At 51.4% G+C, this 14,314-nt stretch overlaps 1 protein-coding gene across 2 annotated transcripts in view; it reads right to left on the reverse strand.

Moving 5' to 3' along the window:
- The window catches only part of ZP3 (zona pellucida glycoprotein 3), a 42,436-nt gene continuing 28,122 nt past the window's right edge, over positions 1-14,314 (reverse strand). The window contains exons 3-9 of one of the 2 annotated variants that reach the window (XM_030797519.1): positions 12,698-12,816; positions 9,277-9,380; positions 8,689-8,866; positions 8,181-8,298; positions 1,702-1,793; positions 1,433-1,569; positions 1-230 (exon numbers count right to left, since the gene is read on the reverse strand). In XM_030797519.1, the coding sequence (XP_030653379.1) occupies positions 16-230; positions 1,433-1,569; positions 1,702-1,793; positions 8,181-8,298; positions 8,689-8,866; positions 9,277-9,380; positions 12,698-12,816 (963 nt within the window). In that variant the 3' untranslated portion in view covers positions 1-15. The remainder of the gene's footprint in view (positions 231-1,432; positions 1,570-1,701; positions 1,794-8,180; positions 8,299-8,688; positions 8,867-9,276; positions 9,381-12,697; positions 12,817-14,314) is intronic. The other variant, XM_030797518.1, reaches the window with a different exon arrangement.

Below are 14,314 nucleotides of genomic sequence, written 5' to 3' on the forward strand. Positions count from 1 at the left end.
TATTGCTTTCTTCTTTTATTCGGAAGCAGACACAGGGTGGGAGGCAGTGCGACACCTCCTGGTGAGAACCAGGATAACAGCAGTCAGAGTCAGGGACACCACCACAGCCAGGCCTAAGCCCAGCAGCACCACTGAGGTGTCAGAAGGCAAGGCCCACTGCTCTACTTCATGGTCACCACTCCTGTCCAGGAAGATCAGTGGCCCCACGGTGACATCTGCTTCTTCTGTCACTGTGGAAGGAGAACACACACCCGAGGGTCATCTTAGTCCCTAACTGGGAACTGGGTTGGAGGTTTTATTCTGCCTCAGTGGGCTAAACTAAGATGTTGTCTTTTTTGTGTGGGCTAAGAAACAGTTTCTAGACAAAAAAAGACAGCTTTCTCGGCCAGGTGTGATGGCTCATGCCCGTAATCCCAGCACTTTGGGGGGGCCGAGGCAGGCAGATCACCTGAGGTCAGGTGTTTGAGACCAGCTTGGCCAACATGGCAAGACCCGTCTCTACTAAAAATAAAGTTAGCTAGGCATGGTGGCACATGCCTGTAGTCTCAGCTACTTGGAAGGCTGAGGCAGGAGAATAGCTTGAACCTGGGAGGCAGAGGTTTCAGTGAGCAGAGATCGTGCCATTGCTCTCCAGCCTGGAGCTAGACACCATCTTGGTGCAGGGGAGGCAGAAGGAAAAAAAAGACAGTTTTCTCATACAGAGAAAGCAGGTCACCCAAGAGGGATTCCCTAGTACATCATCTTTTTTGTAGAGACAGGGTCTTGCTATGTTGCCCAGGCTGGTCGAGAACTCATGGGCTCAAGCGATTTCCCTGGCCTTAGCCTCCCCAAGTGCTAGGATTATAGGCATAACCCACTGTTCTGGCCAGATTATTATTTTTTTTTTGAGAGAGAATTTTACTCTTCTTGCCCAGGCTGGAGTGCAATGGTGCAATCTTGGCTCACTGCAACTTCTACCTCCCAGATTCAAGCGATTCTCCTGCCTCAGCCTCCCAAGTAGCTGGGATTACAGGCATGTACCACCACACCTGGCTAATTTTGTATTTTTAGTAGAGATGGGGTTTCTCTATGTTGGTCAGGCTGCTCTCGAACTCCTGACCTCAGGTGACCTGTCCTCCTTGGCCTCCCAAAGTATTGGGATTACAGGCGTAGGCCACTATGCCCAGCCAGATTATCTTAACAGCTGCTATATTTCCCCTACATGCCAAATTATGTCTCAGTAGAAGCCTAGGATGACAGCAGATCTACCCTGGCTGCCACCAAGGTGGAAGGCTGAGAGCCCAAGATTTGTGTTAGGCCTACAGCTACCTTTCCCTAGGTACAAACAGCTTTAATGGAGGACAAGGGAAAAGACCATCACCCTGAAATGACAGCAGGTACCCTCAACTGAGTAGGGGACAGTGAACAGCCTCTTGGCCATCCTGTGACATACCATGCCTGCGGTTACGGGAAGCAGACCTGGACCACTGGCTCACGACATGGGGCTGCCTCCTGGAATGACTTGGAGTGCCACAGTCACCTTTGTTACAGCATTGACAGATGTCAGCCAGGCCTTCCACTGGGAACCAGCTGAGATGAAAGACAAGCAGCTCAGATTTTTGTTGCCTCTGCAGGAAGCAGTTTGCTAATGTATTGGGGGAAATAGACAAGGGGTCGCTGATTCAGTTTCTACCCCAGTCATGGAGCACCTGTCCTCCTCACCTGTTGGAAGGCTTGCTGAAGGAACAGGCTTTGTTGAGTTCATCTGGGTCCTGCTCAGCTAGGATGACCTTCAGGTGGCAGGTGATGTATATCTGCAAGGAATAACAGCTATTTCCAGGCAGAGTTCCAGCCTGTGCCTGGGAGTTTAACACACCAGTTCTCATATAACCCTTAACCCTTTAAAGAGTGAGAAGGGGCTGGGTGCAATGGCACACACCTATAATCCCAGCACTTTGGGAGGCCAAGGCGGGTAGATCACCTGAGGTCAGGAGTTCGAGACCAACCTGGCCAACATGGTGAAACCCCATCTCTACTAAAAATACAAAGTTAGCTGGGCATGGTGGTAGGTACCTGTAGTCCCAGCTACTTGGAAGGCTGAGGCAGGAGAATCGCTGGAACCTGGGAGGCAGAAGTTGCAGTGAGCCGAGATCATGCCACTGCACTCCAGCCTGGCTGACAGAGACTCTGTCTCATAAAATAAAGAGGGGGAAGAACAGCCTCATCTCTAAGATGGTCTAAAGGTTCACTTATCCAACGTTAGAGCAAGTAGCAACTAGTTTTAGACTAGAATATACCACTTATTCCCCTGATCTTTTCCAAACTTACCCTATCATTGAGCATGCTTGACCCTGGGCTTTGGAGACAGGGTCTGTCACCCAGGCTGGAGTACAGTGGTGTGATCATGACTCACTATAGCCTTGACCTCCTGGGCTCAAGGGATCCTCCCACCTCAGCCTCATGAGCAGCTGGAATTATGGGTACAAGCCACCACACCTGGCTAATTTTGGATTTTTTTTTTTTTTTTTTTTGCAGAGATGAGGTTTTGCCATGTTGCTGAAGCTGGCCTCAAATTCCTGGGCTCAAGTGATCTGTCCGCCTCAGCCTCTCAAAGTACTGGGATTACAGGTGCGAGCTATCAGTGCCCGGCCAATCCCAGGCTTAACTCAGCATTGCTAAACCCCGAGCCCATCCCCAGGTGACCGAGGTGAGTGGTAGACACCTTACTAGCCAGCAGCTTAGCTGGGCTCCTGTCTCTGCCATCTGCCACTTGACTAGTTGACAAGCTACTTTTCTTCAGGGATGTAGTCACTGTATTGCCAGCTAAGGCAAGACCAAGTTGTTTCTGTGACCTGAGGTCCTTGGGCACATAAAGAAGCCTTTTGGACTTGCTTCTATGGAGTTGCCATTTCAGACTTAGGAGGGTTTTTTTTTTTTTTTTTTTTTTTTGAGGTGGAGTTTCGCTGTTGCCCAGACTGGAGTGCAATGGCACTATCTCAGCCCACTGCAACCTCTGCCTCCTAGGTTCAAGCAATTCTCCTGCCTCAGCCTCCCAAGTAGCTGGGATTACAGGTGCCTGCCATAATGCCTGGCTAATGTTTTTATATTTTAGTAGAGAGAGGGTTTCACCATCTTGGCCAGGCTGGTCTTGAACCCCTGACCTCATGATCCACCTGCCTCAGCCTCCCAAGTGCTGGGATTGCAGGTGTGAGCCACTGCACCCGGCCAGACTTAAGAGTTTGATGGCTCACTCCTTGGGCAAGCTTCCCTGGGCTTTTCTTCCTCGCACACACCTCTGCTATTGGTCAAGCCTAGGTCAGCCTCCTTTCACCTGTAAGGGATATGATGACCAGAAGACTCACCAGGCTGATACCCTGACAGTCCTGGCCTCTGGGAAATGTTTACCCACCCTCGTTAGACAAGTACGAGGGAATGAACCCAATATGAGCTCCTGCTGGGAGCTGAAGGACCCCCCCCCACAATCCACCCACCCAGGGAATAGTCAACTACCCTGTAAGTGCCACTCCCCACCCTTTGTTTTTTTTTTTTTTTTGGAGATGGAGTCTCACTTTCTAGCCAAGGCTGGAGTACAGTGCTGCAATCTCAGCTCACTGTAGCCTCTACCTCCTAGGTTTAAGGGATTCTCTTGCCTCAGCCTTCCAAGTAGATGGGATTATAGGCACCCACCACCACACCAGGCTAGTTTTTGTATTTGTAGTAGAGATGGGGTTTCCCCATGTTGGCCAGGCTTGTCTTAAACTCCTGGCCTCAAGTGATCCACCTGCCTCGGCCTCACAAAGTGCTAGGATTATTGGCATGAGCCACCATACCTGGCCAAGCCTTCTCATTTTAGACCGACATTCCATCCTGCCACTGGGGCTAGGGGCCATTTTGACAGAGCCAGGGCTTAGTCTAGCCTTGGCCCGTCCCCAGGTCAGTTTCCCTTTATATTCCAGGCAGGGCTGAAATTCCTCCCTGCTCAACCTCGGGCAGAGCGTGGCAATTCTGCCACCTTCCAGCAGAAACCTCAGAGCCACAAGCCTCAGTCACCACCTAGTGGCCAAGTGCACCAGCAGAGAAACTTGAAACCATGTAAATTCAGACTTTTAGAAACAAGCCAGTTTAGCAGTTGTCCGGCTGCCCATCTCAGCCACCTGCCCTGCAAGTAAGAAGCTTCCAAGGCCCTGTAGTCTATTCCACAAAGGAAATGTACTTTCATCCTTAGCTTCTTCCTAGTATGTTTTTCTAATGCTAACTGGAGTCTAAGATCCCAGGGTAGTTCCCCTATAGCGGCCTTCTAGAAGCAGGGTCTAGGCCGGGTGCAGTGGCTCATGCCTGTAATCCCAGCACTTTGGGAGGCCGAGGTGGGCGGATCATGAGGTCAGGAGATCAAGACCATGGTGAAACCCCGTCTCTACTAAAAATACAAAAAATTAGCCGGGCGTGGTGGCGGGCGCCTGTAGTCCCAGCTACTTGGAGAGGCTGAGGCAGGAGAATGGCGTGAACCCGGGAGGCGGAGCTTGCAGTGAGTCAAGATTGCACCACTGCACTCCAGCCTGGGTGACACAGCGAGACTGTCTCAAAAGAAAAAAAAAAAAAAAAAGAGGGGGTATGATAGCTTACGTCTGTAATCCCAGCACTTGGGGAGGCTGAGGCAGGTGGATCACCTGAGGTCAGGAGTTTAAGACCAGCCTGACCAACATGGTGAAACCCCATCTCTACTAAAGATATAAAAATTAGCCAGGCGTGGTGATGAGTGCCTGTAATTCCAACTACTAGGGAGGCTGAGGCAGGAGAATGGCTTGAATCGGGAGGTGGAGGTTGCAGTGAACCAAGATTGTGCTGTTGCCTTCCAGCCTGGGTGACAGAGCGAGACTCTCTCAAAAAAAGTACACAGGGTTGCTCTGTTGAGAGCAATGGCACCATCATAGCTCACTGCAGCCTTGAACACCTGGACTCTGATCCTCCCACCTCAGCCTCCCAAGGTGCTGGGATTACAGATGTGAACCACCGTGCCCAGCCACCGTATTGCTGTGAAATAGGGTTGTTCCTTCTTTGTGCCATGGGACATAGTCTACTGAGGCATCATCAATCCTACCTTTGAAGGGGAGCCCTCCAAGGGCTCAGACTATCTTCCATTAAACAGCACTGTTCTCTGGTCTTCGTCACCCCTCAACCCCCAGAGATTTGAGAAACCACCTCAGTCTATACCCATGCTGACCGCTACCACCTCTGTGAAAACTTCTCATCTTCTTCCCAAATGGGCCACACCTGAGGTCAATCTTGACTTCCTCCCACAACCAGAATCCTCTCCCCTACTCCCCTAAGGAGCTATCGGTCACTGATCCAAGGGCCAGGACTCTTTTCCCAAATCTGCCCTCCTTTATCCCCAGCCCCATTGAAGCAGGGCCCACCACCGAGAGCTTCAGGCCATGTCATCAATATTAGATGCTTTTCCCTTTTGCTACCCTACTGATCTGTGTGTTGATCTTTCTCTTCCCACAAGGCAGCTGCTGGAGGAGGTGAAGTGGCATCGATGTGATCTTTGCAAAGTTTCTGCTTTGTCCCTTAATGCCACCCTGACGTATGAGCTTCTGCTTCAGAGGTTTTCAAGCCTGGCTGCGTATTAGAGTCACCTAGGAGCTTAAGTGGCTTTTGATGCATTTCCAAGTAGAATAAGGTAGATCACCGTAGATGGAGGATAATAGTAAACTGCTAGTAGGCCGGGTGCAGTGGCTCACGCTTGTAATCCCAGCACTTTGGGAGGCCAAGGCGGGTGGATCATTTGAAGTCGGGAATTCAAGACCAGCCTGGCCAATATGGTGAAACCATCTCTACTAAAAATACAACAGTTAGGCACGCGGTAGTGGCATGTGCCTATAATCTCAGCTACTTGGGAGGCTAAGGCAGGAGAATCGCTTGAGCCTGGGAGGCGGAGGTTGCAGTGACCTAAGATTGTGCCACTGTACTCCAGCCTGGGTGACAGAGTGAGACCCTCTCAAAAAAAGTGGGCGTGGTGGTTCACGCCTATAATCCCAGCACTTTGGGAGGCTGAGGTGGTTGGATAATGAGGTCAAGAGTTCAAGACCAGCCTGGCCAAAATGGTGAAACCCTGTCTCTACTAAGAAATACAAGCATTAGCTGGGCATGGTGGCAGGCACCTATAATCCCAGCTACTCAGGAGGCTGAGGCAGGAGAATTGCTTGCACCCTGAGGCAGAGGTTGCAGTGAGCCAAGACCGCACCATTGCATTCCAGCTTGGGTGACACAGTGAGACTGTCTCAAAAAAAAAAAAAAAAAAAAAAAAATGCTGGTGGTAGAACCTAGATGGTGTGCACGCTGAAGTTCATAGTTTTACAGCAAACACTTATGAAGATTTTGTTAATGTTACAAAATGTGACACCAGGCCCTACCCCAATAGAGTGAAGGTATGAGACTCTCTACAATCAGTATTTTTACAACCTCTCCAGATGATTAGTATAGAGTCAGCATTGGAAACCCCTGCTTTAATCACTTCCTAACCACCTATTTCTAAGCTCACAGCCTCACCTCTCATCTCAGTGAGCTTGTTTAAAAGCTACTTGAGGCTGGGCATGGTGGCTCATGCCTGTAATCTCAGCACTTTGGGAGGCCGAGGCAGGTGGATCACGAGGTCAGGAGTTCGAGATGAGCCTGGCCAACATGGTGAAACCCCATCTCTACTAAGAATACAAAAGTTAGCCGGGTGTGATGGCGGACACCTGTAATTCCCAGCTACTCAGGAGGCTGAGGCAGGAGAATTGCTTGAACCCAGGAGGTGGAGGTTGCAGTGAGACAAGATTGTGCTGTTGCATTCCAGCCTGGACTGTGGATCGAGACTCCAACTCAAAAACTAAAAGCTACTTGAGGCTGGGCATGGTGGCTCACGCCTTTAATTCCAGTACTTTGGGAGACTGAGGCAGGCGGATCACCTGAGGTCAAGAGTTGGGACCAGCCTGGACAACATGGTAAAACCTTCTCTACTAGAAATACAAAAAAATTAACCTGGCATGGTGGCGGGTACCTGTACTTCCAGCTACTTGGGAGACTGAGGCAGGAGAATCGCTTGAACCTGGGAACCTGGAGTAGCTGGGACTACAGGTGCCCGCCATCATGCCCAGCTAATTTTTTGTATTTTTAGTAGAGAGGGGGTTTCACCGTGTTAACCAGGATGGTCTCAATCTCCTGACCTCGTGATCTGCCCACCTCGGCCTCCCAAAGTGCTGGGATTACGGGTGTGAGCCACTGCGCCAGGTGATTTATTTCTAACCACTTACCAGTACTTCCTGGCTAGATGTCGGTCCTTGCACCTGCACTTCCTACCGTATCCCTCCCCACCTCAGCCATCAGAGGCAGTTCCCATCTTCATTCCTTCCTTCTCTTTTTCCCTCTTAGTGTCAATTTGGGCTGTCTAGTTTAGGTTCTCAAGGGGAGGCCCCAGACCGGCAGAACCAACACTTAAGAATGCAGATTCTAGGCCTCACTCGACCACCTGAATCAAACCCTGGGTTGGGGCCCAGTCAATTTCAACAAGCCCTCCAGGTGAGGATGATGCCTTCAGAATCACTAGCCTAGCCTATGACCAAGTTCAAGAAGCCACCCTGGCTAGGGAGTTCACACTGGCTTTCTTTGCCCCTGCGGAAAGCCTCCAGGAAGGCTAACACCTGCCTTTTTTTTTTTTTTTTTTTTTTTTTAAGGGAGATAGAGTCTCACTGTCACTCAGGCTGGAGGTACAGTGGCACAATCTCTGCTCACTGCAACCTCTGCCTCCCAGGTTCAAGCTATTCTCCTGCCTCAGCCTCCCAGGTAGCTGGGATTACAGGCACCCAACCACCACACTCAGCTAATTTTTTTGTATTTTTAGTAGAGTCGGGGTTTCACCATGTTGGCCAGGCTGGTCTTGAACTCCTGACCTCAAGTGATCCACCCCCCACCTCGGCCTCCCAAAGTATTGGGATTACAAGCATGAGCCACCCGTGCCCGGCCTCTACCTCTTAAGGCTTCATATTGGTTCATCCTTCTGCTTGAAGGCCTCACTAAAGCTCATGGCTTTACTTGTAAGTTTGAGTTACTGGGACAGAGCTCTAAGTCATTTGCTTAAGGGTACAGCTAGTGAGTGACCCCATTCAGTAGGATATGAAGGTGGCAAGTTCAGCCTTCTTCCAGGCTGTTAAAGCTCTTACCATGTTTCTGGAGTCATTAGCAAAGTGGAAGACATCCACTGTGAACTGGAGTGTATCTGGCCCGGGTCGAGGAACTTTGAATGCAGAAGAAGCATCAGTGAGACCGTCGACAAGACAGCTTGGAAGAGAACAGAATGGTGTTAACACCAGACAGGTGGGCCGGGCATGGTGGCTCATGCTCATAATCCCAGCACTTTGGGAGGCCAAGGTAGGCGGATCACTTGAGGTCAGGAGTTCGAGACCAGCCTGGCCAACATGGTGAAACCCCGTCTCTACTAAAAATACAGAAATTAGCTGGGTGTGGTGATGGGTGCCTGTAATCCCAGCTACTTGGGAGGCTGAGGCAGGAGAATCACTTAAACCCGGAAGGCAGAGGTTGCAGAGGGCAGAGATTAAGCCTCTGTATTCTAGCCTGGGTTACAGAGTGAGACTGTCTCAAAAAGCCAAACAAGTGGCTTTAGGGTCATCTTGCTAGGAAGGTTCTCTAGGCAGGGAGCCCAGTGCTCACCCATGGAAGTCCACGATGGTGTGATAAGGGGAGGCATTCTGGTCTGGTGTCGGTGTGGCCACGCAGTGGTCCACAAACAACCGCAGTGGCACGTGGCTGCCAGTGTGGATTTCTGCCTGGAGGTGGGCTGCATCTCCCAGGTGGAAGGTGGGGGACCTCTTCTCAGCGTTCCAGTTCTCTGAAAGACACAGCCAGCTGGGCATGGTGACTCACGCCTGTAATCCCAGCACCTTGGGAGGCTGAGGCAGGTGGATCACCTGAGGTCAGGAGTTCGAGATCAGCCTGGCCAACGTGGCAAAACCCCATCTCTACTAAAAATACAAAAGTTAGCTGGGTGTGGTATCACAAGCCTGTAATCCCAGCTACTCAGGAGGCTGAGGCAGGAGAATCGTTTGAACCCCAGGAGGTAGAGACTGCAGTGAGCTGAGAGCGCACCATTGTACTCCAGCCTGGAGTCAGAGCAAGACTCTGTTACCGAACCGAACCGAACCCAAAAACAAAAAAAAAAACCAAAGACACAGCCAAGGGCAGGGGTTTGAGATGGCTCAGGTCTTTCTACAGCTGTCCCACCCAGCCTTCTTCTCTTACCCTCCATCAGACGCAGAGAGAAAGTCAGCTTCTCCTCCGAGAACACCGTGGTCCTGAAGGGCAACCAGGTGGGCAGGATGGCCTGGCTGCTCACATTGCCCTGCCTGAGAGAACAGCAGTTTTGCACACCTGCCTCAGGTCACACCCACCTGGGCCCCCACTGATGGGGAGTATCTCACTGCTACCCCACTACAGGACCCTCAGCTATGGCCCAGCCAGGTAGCTGGTGCAAGATGGCTGAACAGACACCTTGAGCCTGAGGCTGCCCCTGTACCCTCCTGAATTTCTGCACCTGTGAGTTGCCTAGCCATCCTAACTGATGCTATGATACTATCTGGGCTGCTGAAGACAGATACAGCTGAACCTAGGAGTTTGGTTTCTATACTGAGAGCTGCTCCCTCTTGAGCCCTGGACCTGAGTGCAGTGGCTCATGCCTGTAATCCCAGCACTTTGGGAGGTGGAGACAGGAGGATTGCCTGAGGCTAGGAGTTTGAGAGCAGCCTGGACAACATAGCGAGACTATCTCTATAAAAAAGAAAAAAGGCCAGGCACGGTGGCTCAAGCCTATAATCCCAGCACTTTGAGAGGCCGAGGCAGGCGGATCATGAGGTCAGGAGATCGAGACTGTCCTGGCTAACATGGTGAAACCCTGTCTCTACTAAAAATAAATTAGCCAGGCATGGTGGCGGGCACCTGTAGTCCCAGCTACTCGGGAGGCTGAGGCAGGAGAATGGCGTGAACCCCAGAGGCGGAGCTTGCAGTGAGCTGAGATCACACCACTGCACTCCAGCCTGGGCGACAGAGCAAGACTCCGTCTCCAAAAAAAAAAAAAAGAAAGAAAGAAAAAAGATAGCTGGGCATAGTAGTACATACCTGTAGTCCCAGGTACTCAGGAGGCTGAGATGGGAGGATTGCTTGAGCCCAGGAGTTCAAGGCTGCAGTGAACTATGATGGCACCCCACTGCATTCCAGCCTGGGCGGCAGAGTAAGACTTTTTTTTAAAAAACAAAAAACCAAAAGCCACCACACATATTTTAGCCTTAGAGGTTCAGGTTTTGGGTCTGATAGCAGGCCCTGCACAGTACTCCACAGGATGCTTGAGAGGTGAATCAGCTAAGGCCATCTTTTTTTTTTTTTTTTTTTTTTTTAGACGGAGTCTCACTTTGTTGCCCAGGCTGGAGTGTGGTGGCGTGATCTCGGCTCACTGCAAGCTCCACCTCCCGGGTTCACACCATTCTCCTGCCTTAGCTTCCCAAATAGCTGGGACTACAGGCATCCGCCACTATGCCTGGCTAATTTTTTGTATTTTAAGTAGAGACGGGGTTTCACCACATTAGCCAGGATGGTCTCGATCTCCTGACCTCATGACCCGCCCGCCTCAGCCTCCCAAAGTGCTGGGATTACAGGCGTGAGCCACTGCGCTCAGCCAAGGCCATCCTTTAGAGATCAAAGACAGGTCCTTAGGTCTCGAGATGCTACCGAGAGCCTGAACCCACACCAGTGACTGGGAAGTCCATGGAAGCAAGTCTGGGTATCTGCAGATACCTACCCTGCTGACCCCACAGGATCTGCTGGAAGAAGCTACTCCAAGTGATGGATGCATCTATTGATAACCAGACTCAGGTATCTGGAGCCACGTTAAAGCATCCCAGCCTACAACCAGCCTCTCTAGTACTACTTGTAGCCAATGGACCAGGTGAGCCACCATCCTCGGGGGTCAGGCCCAGAGACTAAAGTCAGACTTCCATGGTCACAGGAGGGCTTCAGTCCCTCCCACTGGCTGGGCAGCCTGCCCTTGAGTCCTCCATCCTCCTCCATCTCCCCTACCCCCATAGACACCAAGCTCCTCCAGTTGCTCTTAGCCCCTCCGAATCAGCCTCTACAGTCCCAGCAACCACGGGTCAGCCCTCATGGAATCCCAGTTTTCCAGCCTCCCAGCTGGTTCTCACTAGTTCCCTCTAGTCTTCTGTACCAACCACCAGGTGACCCTGGGCAGAGATTCAGTCCTTACCCATTCCAGAAGGGGCACCTGTGGTGAGGCTGGTAGAGGCTGGTGAGCCCATCTGTCTGGCTCCCACATTACCCTAGTCCCTGGGCTCTAGCCCCCAGGCTGCACCTACTAAGCACACTGCCCTCCCATGGGATGTGTGGCCACGTGGCTCTGCCCAGGCCATCTCAGCCTCAAGGTCCCAGTCCCGGATCCTGTTCTAGGATAACCCCTACCATGACCCCTCCCAGGGACATGGCTCATCCCTCATGATGTCCTGACTGGTATCAGCTCCCTATTCACTTCACACTAGCATTTTCTTTTTGAGATGGAGTCTTGCTCTGTTGCCCAGGCTGGAGTGCAATGGCGCCATCTCAGCTCACTGAAACCTCTGCCTCCTGGGTTCAAATGATTCTCCTGCCTCAGCCTCCTGAGTAGCTGGGATTATAGGCATGCACTACCACACTCAGCTAATTTTTTTTTATTTTTAGTAGAGATGGGTTTCACCATGTTGGCCAGGCTGGTCCCAAACTCCTTACCTTGTGAGCTGCCCACCTTGGCCTCCCAAAGGGCTGGTATATTACAGGCGTGAGCCACCGTACCTGGTCGCATCATCTTATACCCACTCCCAGACTGGTTCAAGGGCAGGGACAAAGTCCCCTGCATCCCATGCTGAGGCCAGCACAGGACCCAGCATTGTCCTTGGGAGCCATAGTTTCTCCTCCCACTTCAGGGCCTGAGTTCACAGGCACGTGCTTGATGCCAGGGGCTTGAGGACCACAGAAGAGTAGGCCACCACCGCCCAGGTCAGATTCTAGAACCCAGCCTAGCACTATTTTATTATTTTTTGAGATAGAGTATCGCTTTGTTGCCCAGAATGGAGTACAGTGGTGCAATCTCAGCTCACTGCAGCCTCTGCCTCCTGGGGTCAAGCAATTCTCCTGCCTCAGCCTCCCAAGTAGCTGGGATTACAAGCACCCGGCTAATTTCTGTGTTTTTAGTAGAGATGGGGTTTCACCTTTCACCATGTTGGCCAGACTGGTCTTGAACTCCTGACCTCAAGTGATCCAAATGTGTCAGCCTCCCAAAGTGCTGGGATTACAGGCCTGAGCCACTGCACCTGGCCCCAGCCTAGCACTATTGGAAAGCCATTTCTGAACCCTAAGGAGGGTGGAGGCTGGCACAGTACCACCACTAGGGCTGGGCAGCTCTGCAGCTTCCGCTAAGCGGCAGTCGGGCTCCTGTTACTCTTCTGGGACTCGAACTAGACTCAGGCCCCACAATCCCACCCAGTGTAGTAACCACAGCTGCAAACGCTTTGATGGGTAGTTCTAATAGCCATGCTGCAAGCTGCTGGCCATAGCCAGCCCACTTGCCCGCAGCCATACCCAAGGGGTTATTGTACCAGGGATCATGAGTCAGTCCCACACTGACCTGGGGTAGCGGCACTCGATGGGAATCTCTGCGCGGTTAGTCCTCACGATGGATAAGTTTCCCACAGGGCGGGGGTCGTGGAGCAGGAAGGTGCTGTACACCAGGGCATCGTCAGTTACCTAGAGGAAAGGTGAGAAGTTAATGCTGCCGGCCATCACCTGCCCGGGTACTCCCAAGCCATACATGAGTGCTCAGGGAGGGCAGCCCACAAGGAGATAAAGACCACAGGGTCAAATGACTCATGCCTGTAACCCCAGCACTTTGGGAGGCCAAGGATTGCTTGAGGCCAGGAGTTCGAGACTGGCCTGGGAAACACAGCAAGACCCCATCTCTACAAAAGAGAACACAGGCTCTGCCACTGGTCAGTAAAGAGGCAGGACAGGTACTGTCTTTGTACCTCGGAATCTTTACCTGACACCACCACACGTTGATACCACCACAGGCAGCCTGGATCAACCACATGGCAGATACCATGTAGCACCCAAGCAATAGAGGCATCAGGATACACGCTTCCTTTCTGACACTCCCCCTCCACGCCCCCCAGTACATACAGTTTCCTCTTTTCAGGAGAGGCCCAGGGCCAAGATAGCCCCCAGGAAGCAGCCAGGAAGTACCCAGCTGTTAACACTTATCAGCTTCTGGCTGAGCGCTGTGGCTCACGCCCGTAATCCCAGCACTGTGGGAGGCTGAGGTAGGCAGATCACCTGAGGTCAGGAGTTCAAGACCAGCCTGACCAACATGGTGAAACCCCATCTCTACTAAAAATACAAAAATTAGCCGGGTGTGGTGGCGTGTGCCTGTAATCCCAGCTACTCAGGAGACTGAGGCAGAAGAATCGCTTGAACCCGGGAGGCAGAGGTTGTAGTGAGCCAAGATTGTGCCATTACACTCCAGCCTGGGCAACAAAAACAAGAACAAAACTCTCAAAAAAAAAAAAAAAAAAAAAAAAAACCCACATTAGCTTCTAACCTATTCAAACCCATTTCACATAAGGTGAGGGAGACTGATTCAGAGGTTTCCTGAGGCAGGAAGAGCACAGGTGAGTGCTACTGGGGAAATTTGCATCGTCCAATAGGGCTGCAGAAGACAGGACCTGCCTGGGAGAGTTTTGTAGCAAACACCTATGTTTGAAGATTTTGCTAGAATATTAGAAAAATGTGACACCAGGCCCTACCCCAATAGAATGAAGGTATGAGATTCTCTTTGAGAATCAGTATTTTTACAACCTTTCCAGGTGATTAGCATAGAGCCAGCACTGGAAACCCCCACTTTAGTCACTTCCTGACCACCTTTTGTTTTTTTGAGATGAAGTCTTGCTCTGTCGCCTAGGCTGGAGTGCAGTGGCACAAACTCGGCTCACTGCAACCTCTGCCTCCCAGGTTCAAGCAATTCTCCTGCTTCAGCCTCTGAGTAGCTGGAATTACAGGCACGTGCCACCATGTTTTTTTTTGTTTTGTTTTGTTTTTTAATAGAGACAGGGTTTCGCCGCCTTAGCCAGGCTGGTCTCAAACTCCTGGCCTCAGGTGATCCACCTACCTCAGCCTCCCAAAGTGCTGGATTACAGGTGTGAGCCACCGTGACTCAACCCCTAACCACCTATTCTAAGCTCACTATCCC

The sequence above is a fragment of the Nomascus leucogenys genome, chromosome 17 (genome assembly GCF_006542625.1).
Source record: "Nomascus leucogenys isolate Asia chromosome 17, Asia_NLE_v1, whole genome shotgun sequence".
Taxonomy (NCBI): Eukaryota; Metazoa; Chordata; class Mammalia; order Primates; family Hylobatidae; genus Nomascus; species Nomascus leucogenys.